The sequence below is a fragment of the Mytilus edulis genome, chromosome 3 (assembly GCF_963676685.1).
Source record: "Mytilus edulis chromosome 3, xbMytEdul2.2, whole genome shotgun sequence".
Classification (NCBI taxonomy): Eukaryota; Metazoa; Mollusca; class Bivalvia; order Mytilida; family Mytilidae; genus Mytilus; species Mytilus edulis.
The window spans coordinates 54,989,600-55,002,858 of NC_092346.1; the positions used below are offsets into that span (position 1 = coordinate 54,989,600).

The following is a 13,259-nucleotide window of genomic DNA, read 5'->3' on the forward strand; positions in this document are numbered from 1 at the left end:
GATATTTTTTTAAACATGACATTATGACATAATAAGGTAACATATTGGGCCTCCTATTAAGTTAACAAATTTTTCCTCAATTGAATTTTTTTCAAGTACACTACTGAAGATTGATCAAGATTTGGAGTCAAACGGTAGTTGCAAAGACCAACTAGTATTTTAAACCCAAGTATTATATTTCATAAACTGCACTACAATCTGAAATGTTTAAATAACAAAAACAAATAAACAATATAATTAAGTTTAATATAAATAAATTAAACAAAAAATCATTCAGTCATAATACATTTAATTTTTAATATCACCTGTGAGACATTTACAAAGTTTTCATTGGAACTCATACTTCCAGTTCTCGTTTTCCAAAACTCACTTTTGCCATTTCCTTATATCAACGTCATACATATATACATTTGTACCTATATACATTTTGTACAATTACATAACTATAAATATCATGAAAAATTTACAATACATGTATTTACATTCATGGTGTTAAGAGCAGAGGCCCCCCCTTTTTGGGAAAAACATTGGTTGCTTATATAGAGAATCATTGAAGCGTGACTGGAGCGGGCCCCCTCTTAGGTCAGTCAGTAGGCCCCCACTTATGAAAATTTCTGGATCCGCCACTGAAGAGTTCATTGCTCTCGATACGTCACTATGTTATAATTGCAGAAATTTTCCTATTTTTCAAATTTAAAAATCAAATTTAAAGAATTCTAACATTGTGTTGGATAACACTGATCAGTGAGTCTGCTCTAAACAAATATCAAGTTTATAACCATATTCTATTTTAAAAAAGAAATTTAGGAGGTTAAGGAGATAGTACTAGTATACTAAAGTTTCGTCTTTTGTAACGGTCATTTGTTCATGCAAAATTTGGTCATTTAAAAATCAACATCAGCATATAAAGTTTTTTGAAACGTTCTATCACCAATAACTAAGGAATGTCCTATAAAAATAAAGAACCCTTTAACTCTGTGGCCAATAAATGTGCCTATATTGATACTGCCATTATATAAGCTTTGGATTTCAAATATTTTGGCCACGAGTATCACTGAAGAGACATGTATTGTCGAAATGCGCATCTGGTGCAGAAACATTGGTACCGTTAATGTTATTACTACCATTGGGTTGATGCCTCTGCTGGTGGACTGTTAGTTCCCAAGGGTATCACTAGCCCAGTAGCCAGTACTTCGGTACTGGCATGAAAATACGGATTTTTCGTGTTATTAAAATTTGCTGTTACAAAATGTTAGAAATTATTATAAATTAAGGAATATATCTCCCTCATGCAAAGCTCTGATTGTTTTTAGGATTTGGCTATACTTTTTGGACCTTTTGGATTATAGCTCTTCATCTTTTATATAAGCTTTGGATTTCAAATATTTTGGCCACGAGGATCACTGAAGAACACATGTATTGTCGAAATGCGCATCTGGTGCAAAAAAATTGGTACCGTTAATGTTATTTATTAACATATTGTGGCCATGAGTACTGTATCATATTTCTTTTTACAAAACAGTTTAGGTTGTATGATTCAAAATTTGGTTAAGATTTGTAAAAAATAGAATGTCATGCCCTATTTATTTCTTGGATAAACTCCAACTTGTTAAAAATTACACTGAAATACTTATTATTTACATTTAGCGGAAAATATGGCAGTCTAATCCTCTTTTTTTATTTAATTATTTTTCTGAATGGATTATTCCATATTTGATTTAATTGACTTTAATTTTTGGAAATTTTTATATTATAGAAATGTTATTAAAAGGAGCCTAAAAAATATAAATTTATTTATACCTTTACATTGATTTGCATATAGAAAGGGAATAACACAAACAAAACAGATATTTTTAGTAGAGAAAAAAATCAATAGATATTTTCATCTTCAAAAATTCCTATTAGTAATTATAAAAATACATTAGAAAATCTTTTACAATAACAAACAGGTAGATTTGTTTTGAACACATTTTATAATACTTTTATAAATAAACAATGTAAATTTTACATGAGTTGGCAGTGAATTTATAGCATGATGAATGCAGTATTTTTATGCAAATGAAACATTAAATGAAATATGGTTTGATATGCACTTTCGAAATTTGTTTTGAATAGAAAACAAAACAGAATATTTCACAATAGCTAATTTCTACACAATAGTGTAAATTTCCTTATGCAGGTATATAACTTGAATTACAGTATGTGTTTATAGATGACATGTATTTATAACTCTTAATTACTTCGCCAACTGCAAAGTGATTTTTACAATCCCATGAATTTATCAAAAAGATGAAAAATAAATTTAAAGATATTTTAAAAACACTATAGATAATAAATTTTACAAGTGAATGAAAATCACTTCTACATTTCATTAACTTCATATACTTATAAAAATATCAATACAATTTACACCATCTTCAAATAAACTAAAATGTTGATATTGATATTGACATGGAAAAAGATAAACTTTTGTTGTGCCTCAAACCTTACAATTTTATGTCTGTGAAGATGTATGATGTAAGATATTGGACCATAATAATATGTATGATATTTGACCATAATGATATGTATGATATTGGACCATAATGATATGTATCATAGTTGACCATAATGATATGCATGATATTAAACATAATGAGTATATATATGATATTGGACTAGAACTAATGATAATGATTGGCTTAAGACTAGAGTCACTTGATACCCAATTTGAGACATATGACACAATTTCTCTTTTAATATTCCTGAAAGTTTGATTAAAAAAATGTTTGAAATAATAAGAGCTTTGCCTTCTTTTATGCTCTACAAACTTGTATATACATGAATATAGAAAATCAAGTGGCAATTATTACCTATAGCGATAAAAAAAAATTTAGAAGACTTTTTCATTATTTTGACATATATTGAATTGAAAAACTTCCCACTTTAAAATTCATGTGAAAAGGGGGATTGGAAAAAGTGATCCATTAATGGAGATTTAAAGCAAATTCATGTTCCTTATTCCCTTTTCGTTTTCTTTTTCCTTTTTTTCTTCGACTTAAAACTTTTTTTTTTGTTTTTTATTCCTAATTTCTTTTTCAATTTTCTTATGTTGTCTTGAATTGGTAGAAGGAAGAATTGACCTCTTATCTTGCCAGCTTTAGTTATTCTCTTTGATACTAATATCGCCTCTTTCTTCCCTTTAAATAGACACCTGCAGTCTTTTTTAAAGACAACGTTTTTGGATTTTTTCCTGTTGTTTATTTTCCATGTTTTTCCATTTAAGTAACTAATACTGTGGACTGAAAAGTAATTAAAAATATTTTTGTTGAAGAATGATGTCAAATAGAAATTACTTTTTTTTCTAAATGTTTGCAAGAAAACTTGACAGTGTCTTAAAATTCCTATAAATTCATAATTTTGATGCATAATTTCTTGATTGATTGGTGACTTTGTCTTTCTAAGTTGTAAGATGCTAACTGTGGATTCATTATTATTCATGGCCTATAAATTTTTGTGGATTTAGTTGGTACATGTACTGATATTCAGACAATCCATGAATTTCAAAGGTTGTCAGCAGACATTGGCAAAACTACTTATTCTCAATCCATGAAAATTGGTACCCACAAAAATTGACGATTTTTACAGTATGATGTGATGAGGTATGATTGCCAATGAGATAAATATCCACCAATAACATGTGATCAAAGATATTTTTGTGATTTTTTTTTCATAGAACATGTACAATTTTTTGGATTCCTATTAAAGATTCCCCCTCTTCTTGGCATATTTTTACTTCGGATTTTGTGAGGCTAATGTCGCTCAGTCTTAAGTTTTCTGTGTTTTGTGGACTATTGATTGCCTTATCTTAACTATGGTCATGTATGGTGTTAGTCTTTCTTCGACTAAAGATTTTTTTTTAATCCCATCCCTAAATATCTTCTTATATTCTTTTTTATGATTGGTATATATATACATGCTATGCTTAAAATTGTCATTTTGTTTTTACATGTTGCATAATTATTTAGCTTAGTAAGTGAAAGAAAAATGAGCCTTTTATAGTGTAAGATACATACCTTTATATTTACTTGTTTTATTTTTGTTCCAGGTCAGCAATGTTTGGTTGTTTTGAATCCAGCTTCTTTGACAATAATTCGGACAGACAAACCTTTGATGAAGAAATAAAAAAGACTTGTTGATAATTATTGAATATATATTCAGGAAATATTAAGTTAGTTGTGATCCAACGTTTAGAAACCAATACATGTATGCATTCAGAACTTATTTAAAATATTCCTAATTGGTGTGGGTTATCACTATTTTTTATTTATATTTTTATAGGATAAGGATATCTTAAATTCAAATGATCAATGTATGAGGACAGAAAAACATCTTCAAATTGATAATTGAATGAATAACTGAAGGTTTAAAGTACCAAAAATTATTGAAATTTGATAAAGTTCAAGGCTATTTGTAAAAGAGGGACGAAAGATACCAAAGGGACAGTCAAACTCATAAATCTAAAACAAACTGACAACGCCATGGCTAAAAATGAAAAAGACAAACAAACAAACAATAGTACACATGACACAACATAGAAAACTAAAGAATAAACAACACGAACCCCACCATGTGCCACCCATCGTGTTGTAATCTATATTGACCTTTGAATTAGTTAAACGTATGTTCTCTTTTAACACAGGGTTATTTATATTTGGTTAAAATAGTTATTGACTATTGTTTGCTTATTGACTAGTGGCAAGTATCACATGCATAATCAGGAGAACAAATGTATCAATAAATCATAAGTAAATTCTGACTGCTGCTTATTTTATGGGTCATTCAAAAGGTTCTAATGTATATATGAGTCAATGCCCCTGCATCAAATCTTACATGCCAGTTTTGACAAAATACATAGCTTCCACCCAATCAAATGGAAATATACTCAGCAAATGACCTGGGACTAATGACAATTAAGAAAAATAATAATTGTAGAGAACAATCAAATACAACCCCTTGATTACATCCAAGCAGAAAGAGGGTAGGTATTATATTCCTGATTATTTTTGCCCAAGCGAGCTAAAATAACATGAATATAATGCCTACCCATGTTAAAACTACAACAAAGAATAGCTTGCATCAATTATTTCGATTCTGATTTGGACAATAAAGGTAATTTCTATGTCCAATGTGTATAAACGTAGAAGGTTTGTGAAGGCTATTCCATGAAACTCCCTTTTTTGTTTGTAAACAAGCAAATGACTGGCATTATGATTTTACAGAGGGAGGAGTTTGAACAGCCAGCATGAACAGATGTCGTATCTAGGTCAAATATGTCAATTTCAAATTGCAACTCATTACAGTCATAATAAATTAATTATTAACAACATGTGCATCGTTTAAAAGAGTTTGGAAGTGTTTTAGTTAATGAAATATATCAAATGCATACCAATTTGATAAAATTCATTATTCTGCAGTAGTCAATATATGCATGTGCAAACAAATTTTATTGGATTTAGAGCATGGGTTTATTCACAAAGCGAAAGAAGCACATCATATTAGAATAGATAATTAAATTTCGTTCTATTTTGATAAAAAAAAAAATGTTCTTAAAATCCTTGAGTAGGTTTCATATTAAAACTTGTGACTAAAATTGATTGTATACAGAATTGTTCATAGAAACCGACTCCTGACAATTAGGACAAAAATGTTTCATTTAAATGATACATACCCTACCCTGATTTCTCCATGAAGACATTTTTTATTCTTTTTCAAGTAAGATTTTATTCCACAACAGCCTTTTCTCTGGGTTGTTCCATTGACATAAAGATTACCATGACAACATAGATCTTTATCCTTGTTATATTCTTTTTTTCCACAGTAATGTTTGACATGTTTGTTACTACAAAATAATATTTATTGTAACTTTCAAGCTTCAGTATTGTATTCTTATGTTGTCACTGTTTTTTTCATGTTGTCACTGTTTTTTTTATGTTGACACTGTTTTTTATGTTAACACTGGTATTTTTAGGCACAGGACGTTAGCTGTAACACAATAGGACATTTGCACTCCAAAAACTATGGACATGTCCTTTTTTAAAAGTGCAAAAGTCCTTTAAATTTAACTGCAAATGTCCATTAAAAAAGTGTAATCATCCTGTGTTTGTTTTGTTTTTTATGTTGATCTTGTTTTTTATTATGATGACTCTTTTATGATTTGTTTGTTATTGTTAGGTATATATATAATATTCAGCAATTTTGTTTTCAACACAAATTTTTTTTTATTTAACTTGTTCTTAACAAAAGTACTATCAGATTGAACTCTTGTACGGAAAATTTTAAGAATTCAGAGAATATTAGGCAAAAAATATAAAGAATAGAGAAATGAAGGACCCTCTTGTATAGGTTTTTAAATGGTATAAGTATATTTACCATGTTTCCAAATCTATGATGCCATCGTGTTGGCATTCCTGGCATTGAGTATCATAGGATTTAACACCACAGCATTTCCTTTTCTGGAGAGTACCATTTCTAAACAGTATTCCCTGACAACATAGATCTGTACGTTTGTTATACAACAAAGCTCCACATCTAGATCCCTTTGGGGCAACTCCTAAGGTAAGACTACATTCAAAATATTTCCTGTTGTATGTTTGAAAAGAACCATTTTTCAGTAAACAGCATTCATCACTGTTAGGCTGTAACTTGACCTGTTGTTCTATTGTATCTCCCTTGCAACACACATATTTTGCTGTGTCCAATTCTCTCCCATCACAGCATTTCTTTGATTTATGCAAAATGGTTCCTGTAAGCCATAAATATTGTATCAGAGGTATATTATCTTTAATCATTTTTTAATAAAAATTTCATTGAGGTCTTTTGTGTGTTGTGTTTGTGTATTTCAATTAAAAGCTTGTAATATTTGTATATGTGCCTGTAATGGTTAATTAAAGACTTCAAGCAGCCCTTTCCCCCATAAAAATGATTTAAAAAAACGACCTACCAAACACAAACACTCAAAATACATAGAAAGCATCTTCTTGATATCATTTAATGTTTAAGTTTTTTTCTCTAAATAAAAATGAAGAAAAAAAAAATTTGAGTAGCCGCAAAAATTGTCTTTTCCTGCTTTTGTTGATCTGTACTTGATAATAGGTAATAATGACATAAAAAAAAAATGATCATGCCATCCATTGAAAACTATAAAAATCTAACTATCGTTAGAAATTTAAAAAAGAACTGAAATGTTTTAATGTGAAATATATAAAAGATGTTATTTCTTTAAAGTATTTGGATCAAAATTGTACAATGAAAGTTTTAATAACTGAGACGCTTTTGTAAGCATACTTTACCAACCTCCACAACAAATTTGATTGAGCAAATCAAATGGTGTTCCATCACAACAACCCTGGATATTTTCATTTATAAGTCTGTCTCCACACATTTTTAAAAATGGTTCTGCTTGCATATTTCCTGAAAAAAATGTCAATCTTTAAAATAAACAGCAAACACAGTAATGTCTTTTTTTTTCATCATTCACTTGCACTCAACACTTGCACTTTATTCCAGAAGTTTATGTATTAGATACTATACAAAGGTAACAAAGAAACAGGCCGGTAACAACCATTGTCGGATAGTTTTTCTGTACAAGTAGTCAGGTCATGGTCCGAGGCGATAGCCGAGGACCTTGACTTGACTACAAGTGCAGAAAAACATAAGTGAGTTGATAGGGATTTTATCTTCTGATAAGATTTTATTTTTATTTACTTATTCCCTGTCTTTTTTTATTGAAATATAAACGTCAGTAGCATTATTTCTTTCACTTTCAGCATTGTCCAAAATACTATTCATGTCCATATATTGAAGAAAACATTTATTGACCGATTATTTTGCTTCATGAAGGGGTGGTATGTTCTTCTCTGAGTATTTTAACTATTTACTTTTCAACGCCAAAACCCTAATATTTTTTGTTTAAATATACGGTATTCGGAAAATTAGGAATCATGCAGAACATTAATTTGTCGTCTGCTTGATCATATTAAATTTTTATACGACCGCAAAAATGGAAAATTTTTTGGTCATATATTGGTATCACGTTGGCGTCGTCGTCTGCGTCGTCGTCGTCCGAATACTTTTAGTTTTGCACTCTAACTTTAGTAAAAGTGAATAGAAATCTATGAAATTTTCACACAAGGTTTAAGACCACAAAAGGAAGGTTAGGATTGATTTTGGGAGTTTTGGTCCCAATATTTTAGGAATTAAGGGCCAAAAAGGGCCCAAATAAGCATTTTCTTGGTTTTCGCACTATAACTTTAGTTTCAGTAAATAGAAATCTATGAAATTTTGACACAAGGTTTATGACCACAAAACGAAGGTTGGGAGTGATTTTGGGAGTTTTGGTTCCAACAGTATAGGAAATAGGGGCCAAAAAGGGCCCAAATAAGCATTATTCTTGTTTTTCGCACAATAACTTTAGTATAAGTAAATAGAAATCAATGAAATTTAAACACCAGGTGTATGACCACAAAAGGAAGGTTGGGATTGATTTTGGGAGTTGAGGTCCCAACAGTTTAGGAATTAGGGGCCATAAAGGGGCCCAAATAAGCATTTTTCTTGGTTTTCGCACCATAACTTTAGTATAAGTGAATAGAAATCTATGAAATTTAAACACAAGGTTTATGACCATAAAAGGAAGGTTGGGTTTGATTTTGGGAGTTTTGGTCACAACAGTTTAGGAATAAGGGGCCCAAAGGGTCCAAAATTGAACTTTGTGTGATTTCATCAAAAATTGAATAATTGGGGTTCTTTGATATGCCGAATCTAACTGTGTATGTAGATTCTTAATTTTTGGTCCTGTTTTCAAATTGGTCTACATTAAGCTCCAAAGGGTCCAAAATTAAACTTAGTTTGATTTTAACAAAAATTGAATCCTTGGGGTTCTTTGATATGCTGAATCTAAAAATGTACTTAGATTTTTGATTATTGGCCCAGTTTTCAAATTGGTCCAAATTGGGGTCCAAAATTAATATTTGTTTGATTTCATAAAAAATTGAATAATTGGGGTTCTTTGATATGCCAAGTCTAACTGAGTATGTAGATTCTTAATTTTTGGTCCCGTTTTCAAATTGGTCTACATTAAAGTCAAAAGGGTCCAAAATTAAACTAAGTTTGATTTTAACAAAATTGAATTCTTGGGCTTTTTTGATATGCTGAATCTAAACGTATACTTAGATTTTTGATTATGGGCCCAGTTTTCAAGTTGCTTCAAATCAGGATCCAAAATTATTATATTAAGTATTGTGCAATAGCAAGAAATTTTCAATTGCACAGTATTCAGCAATAGGAAGAAATCTTTAATTGCACAGTATTGTGCAATAGCAAGAAATTTTCAATTGCACAGTATTGCACAATAGCAAGAAATCTTCAATTGCACAGTATTGTGCAATAGCAAATATTTTAAATTGCACAATAGCAAGAAATATCTAATTGCACAATATTGTGCTATTTCAATTGGAGTTATCTTTCTTTACTTCATTCATTACTTCCATGAATCAACTTAAATCATTGTTTTATACAATATACAATGTATATTCACTTTTGCTACCAACTGATAAATTAGAACAATCTTTACCATTCAGTGATAAAAAGCACTTTATATTATAGTAGCATATAATAGCATAGTGAATTGCTCAAAGACAAAAAAAAAATATTTTAAGTTCATTAGACCACATTCATTCTGTGTCAGAAACCTTTGCTGTGTCACCTTTTTATCACAATCCAAATTTAGAGCTGAATCCAGCTTGAATGTTGTGTCAATACTTGCCCCAACCGTTCAGGGTTCAACCTCTGCGGTCGTATAAAGCTGCGCCCTGCATAGCATCTGGTTTCTCATAAAATTTGGGATCAAATTTTTTTTTTTTAGGAGAAAACCATACCCCCCCCCCCTTTTTTGAAGTTAAATATCTGATACCTTAGTGTACTGATATGAATAGTATTTTACTGGAAATGTTTGAAAAAATATATTGATGCTAACGTAAATATTTTGTTTAATAAAAAGACAGGAAATATGTTGGTGAACCAAAAAGTTCAAATCTAATTAAAAGTTAACGTGCCCATGAACTCACTGATCGATCATGCACGGAGTAATTCTATTCATAAAAAGTGTCCGTGTATCATCTAAAATGAGTCCGTTTAACACCCGTAAATGTACTGTTTTTCTATAGCTCTGTGGGGGGAAAGGGGGGAAGGGAAAAGTCTTAGAAGTTATTATCGTGGGAATGTCCATACATTTATCGTCCTGAATGTACATGAAATATTTGTCACTGGACATTAAGTGACCAACAATCAATCAATCAATCCATAAATTTAAACAGTAGTACAACATTTTCATAGTTTTCATACAAATAATTCTTTGTTTCAGTTTATATTGTAGCTTCATTACATAAATAGGGACACATAATGCAATTGTAAATATGTGTAATGGTTGAAACTGCAGTAGTTGGTATTTCCACTAGAGTAAGACTCTGGATATTTTACATAGCATTACCTATAGGAACGAGCTGATTATTATCGCATGTCATGGTATTTTCTTTGGAGTTGTAAGTAGTTGTACCACAACAAGCGTCATCATTTACAGTTGTCTTATTTATTATTTTCCTAATTTGTCCATGGCAGCATATTTGGGTTTTTGTCAAGTATTTCTCCCCGTAACACGTTTCTTGTCCGAGTAGAAGAATGATATCAGGATCCCGCTTGTCACACCAATGGGTTGAATTGTTATACGTTTCAATACCACAACATTTCTTTCCAGGATGTTTAGAAACGTCATGCAGCTTGCCGTTACAACACTTTTTATTGTTGTTATCGTTGAGCAATTTTCCACAGCAGCTGTGACGATTTTTATCACCTGAATAGTTATCAAAGGTACCAGGATTATAATGTATGAAATGTATATACCTTTTTTACTTTTCAAAACCAACTACAGAGAGCAACAAATTAAAGGTTTAACATTTTAAGTGTGGAAATTTGTATTTTGTAATTTTAATTATAGATAAAGATGTTGAAACGGTTGAGATTGAGTTTCAAAATAATTCTGATGAAAATTTTACCATCAGCCTTAAATCCTGCTTCATTTAGATTTTTCTCATTTATACGTAGATTGAGACTAAACCATGAAAATATGTACATACCATGCTTATGAAATGTATTGTCACAGCACACGCCTTCTGTTTTCGGATGGAATTTGTTTTCACAACATATATCGGCTTCCAGGTCAATATCAATGTTGTTCCGTACCACACTTCCACAACACGTCTGCTCATATCGCTTATAGACGTGGATATCTATTGAACAAAAAAGCAATTAATGATTGAAATTAACGTTGACCATGCCTTGCAAGCAACGAAAATCACGGATACACTATTTAGACTAATAAAGGGGCGGGTAAACATATTTCAATATTAATTAGTTCAAATCCAAGCAGATAGTGATCAATTTGAATACCTTTGATGTTAAGTCTTTTTAAATGTTAGTCGACTAAAAGGATGATGCAAAATTACTCAAAGACAAATAAGTATCAAGACATAAACTCTGTAGTTTTAATGCCCCTGAGCTTCGTCAGTTACGCTACTCACTGTCTATTTCATCAGCATTAAATATATCTACTTTTCAATTATCCAATGATTGATTGATTGTGTAGGTTTCGTTACGTCTAGTGGTAAATATTTCATGCATTTTCATGACGAGATCATTATCTAATTAAAAATTTAAAGATTATTTATTCCCATTCAGGAAAAAGGGATATACAAAATAATTTCACGCTCGGATAGAGTATCGTAATTAATGAAGAGGTATTATGATGAGCATTATTAATTATTTGTCTTTGCATAGTATATTTAAATATAAAATACCAACAATTGTTTATCAAAGTCATATAGATTTATAGATTATCGTTGATCATCTCAACGAGAATGATTTTCTCGCTTGAGCCGGGACGGCGAAAGCGAGAAAGACAATCGAGTTGAGATGATCAATGATAATCTGTTTATCGCTATTTTACCTATGACGACGTTGTCAATTTCATCTCAATTTCGTTAGCAACGTCACGTGCCTGCTTAGTTTCTAGCGATAATTTTCCATCTCAAGCGAGTAGCATGATATGAAAATTATCACAAAAAAAGATCAAAGGAAAAATGCACAAAATAGCGATAAATATTACTATTGTTTACTTTATTTCAAAATACATTTCGCTATCTTTCTACTTCTGAATTATGAAAAACGTACAATGTCCAAGTTTCGTTATTAGTTATCTTAATCAGGACTACTGTGAATGTTTAACATCGTTATGACAACCCAACTATAATTTAACTAATAAAATACTGGGTTAAAATTAAAATAAAATCTTACCGGCACAGCATGCATAATGTATATGATCTCTCGATCTGTCATATGTCTTTGTTCCGCAGCACGCACTCGTTGTTGTATTGTATACCACTCCAGCGCAGCACCCAAACGTTGGCTTTTCATATTTAACTTGGTTACACCAATATTTTCTTGCGTCTAAATTGTGATTGAAAGAAATTTTAATGCCGTGTTATAAAAAAAGACAGAAATTGACTAGTGAAGTACATGTATTTGAAAATAATTGTGTGTAAATAAGCAAGATTAGAACACTTTGCTTGAATATTTTGCTACTTATAATAATGCAAAATGGTCCTTACCACATATTGCTAAGAAAAGTAAGACAACTAACTCCCGGGACGATGGAGACTTCATGTTGGTATAACTTGTTTAACTATAAACCAGAGACATATAACACTATTGTGTTTTATATCTCTGGCTTTACTATAAAGAAAAATTTGGGAATTCTCGACTTACTTTCTATATATATCGATGACCCGGCATGATCGGCTTCTATTTTCTGACATCAACTGCTTTTTATAAATAAAACAAGGATTCTCCAAAATATTTTTTAAATCGACCCCAGCATGTAAAATTTTATACGAATTTGGAATTGATTAAACCAAATAAATATAGTACCAATGAATTGTATTTAAAATAAAATCCGATGCAGGTTAAAACACATGAAAGGGGAGATAACAAAATCCAGTTTTTTTCAAGCTGTGAATTTTTTTTTAATTTAAGGTTACAAGCAATGATAGTTTCAAGTACAATATGGTAATACTGAACCATTTCCCCCCAAATTCCCTACCTGTGTCAAATGCTTGAAAGCAAAATACTAATATTAGAATTAGACTGTAATGTTGAATCCTGCACATTTT

General features: G+C 30.6%; 2 protein-coding genes across 3 annotated transcripts in view; one reads left to right on the forward strand and one right to left on the reverse strand.

Moving 5' to 3' along the window:
* LOC139514353 (dimethyladenosine transferase 2, mitochondrial-like) overlaps window positions 1-7,040 on the forward strand; it is a 57,131-nt gene extending 50,091 nt beyond the window's left edge. The window contains exon 12 of one of the 2 annotated variants that reach the window (XR_011662602.1): window positions 4,088-7,040. The gene's annotated coding sequence lies outside the window, so the exon portion shown is untranslated. The remainder of the gene's footprint in view (window positions 1-4,087) is intronic. The other variant, XM_071303464.1, reaches the window with a different exon arrangement.
* On the reverse strand, window positions 1,673-12,800 carry LOC139514351 (uncharacterized). The gene is made up of 9 exons (XM_071303463.1): window positions 12,699-12,800; window positions 12,385-12,537; window positions 11,169-11,321; window positions 10,526-10,885; window positions 7,336-7,452; window positions 6,412-6,784; window positions 5,711-5,881; window positions 4,056-4,147; window positions 1,673-3,281 (listed from the first exon to the last, which is right to left on the reverse strand). The coding sequence occupies exons 1-9, from the start codon at window positions 12,751-12,753 to the stop codon at window positions 2,998-3,000; spliced, it is 1,758 nt and encodes a 585-aa protein (XP_071159564.1). The 5' UTR covers window positions 12,754-12,800; the 3' UTR covers window positions 1,673-2,997.
* Between the last annotated feature and the right edge of the window lie 459 nt (window positions 12,801-13,259).

What these genes read in the sequence shown, in the direction of transcription:
- LOC139514351 (XM_071303463.1), bottom strand. Translation starts at nt 12,753, where the DNA reads ATGAAGTCTCCATCGTCCCGGGAGTTAGTTGTCTTACTTTTCTTAGCA. An exon ending in ACTTTTCTTAGCAATATGTG is followed by an intron (nt 12,538 to 12,698) that starts GTAAGGACCATT and finishes ATCACAATTTAG; the next exon opens with ACGCAAGAAAATATTGGTGT. An exon ending in ACATTATGCATGCTGTGCCG is followed by an intron (nt 11,322 to 12,384) that starts GTAAGATTTTAT and finishes TTTGTTCAATAG; the next exon opens with ATATCCACGTCTATAAGCGA.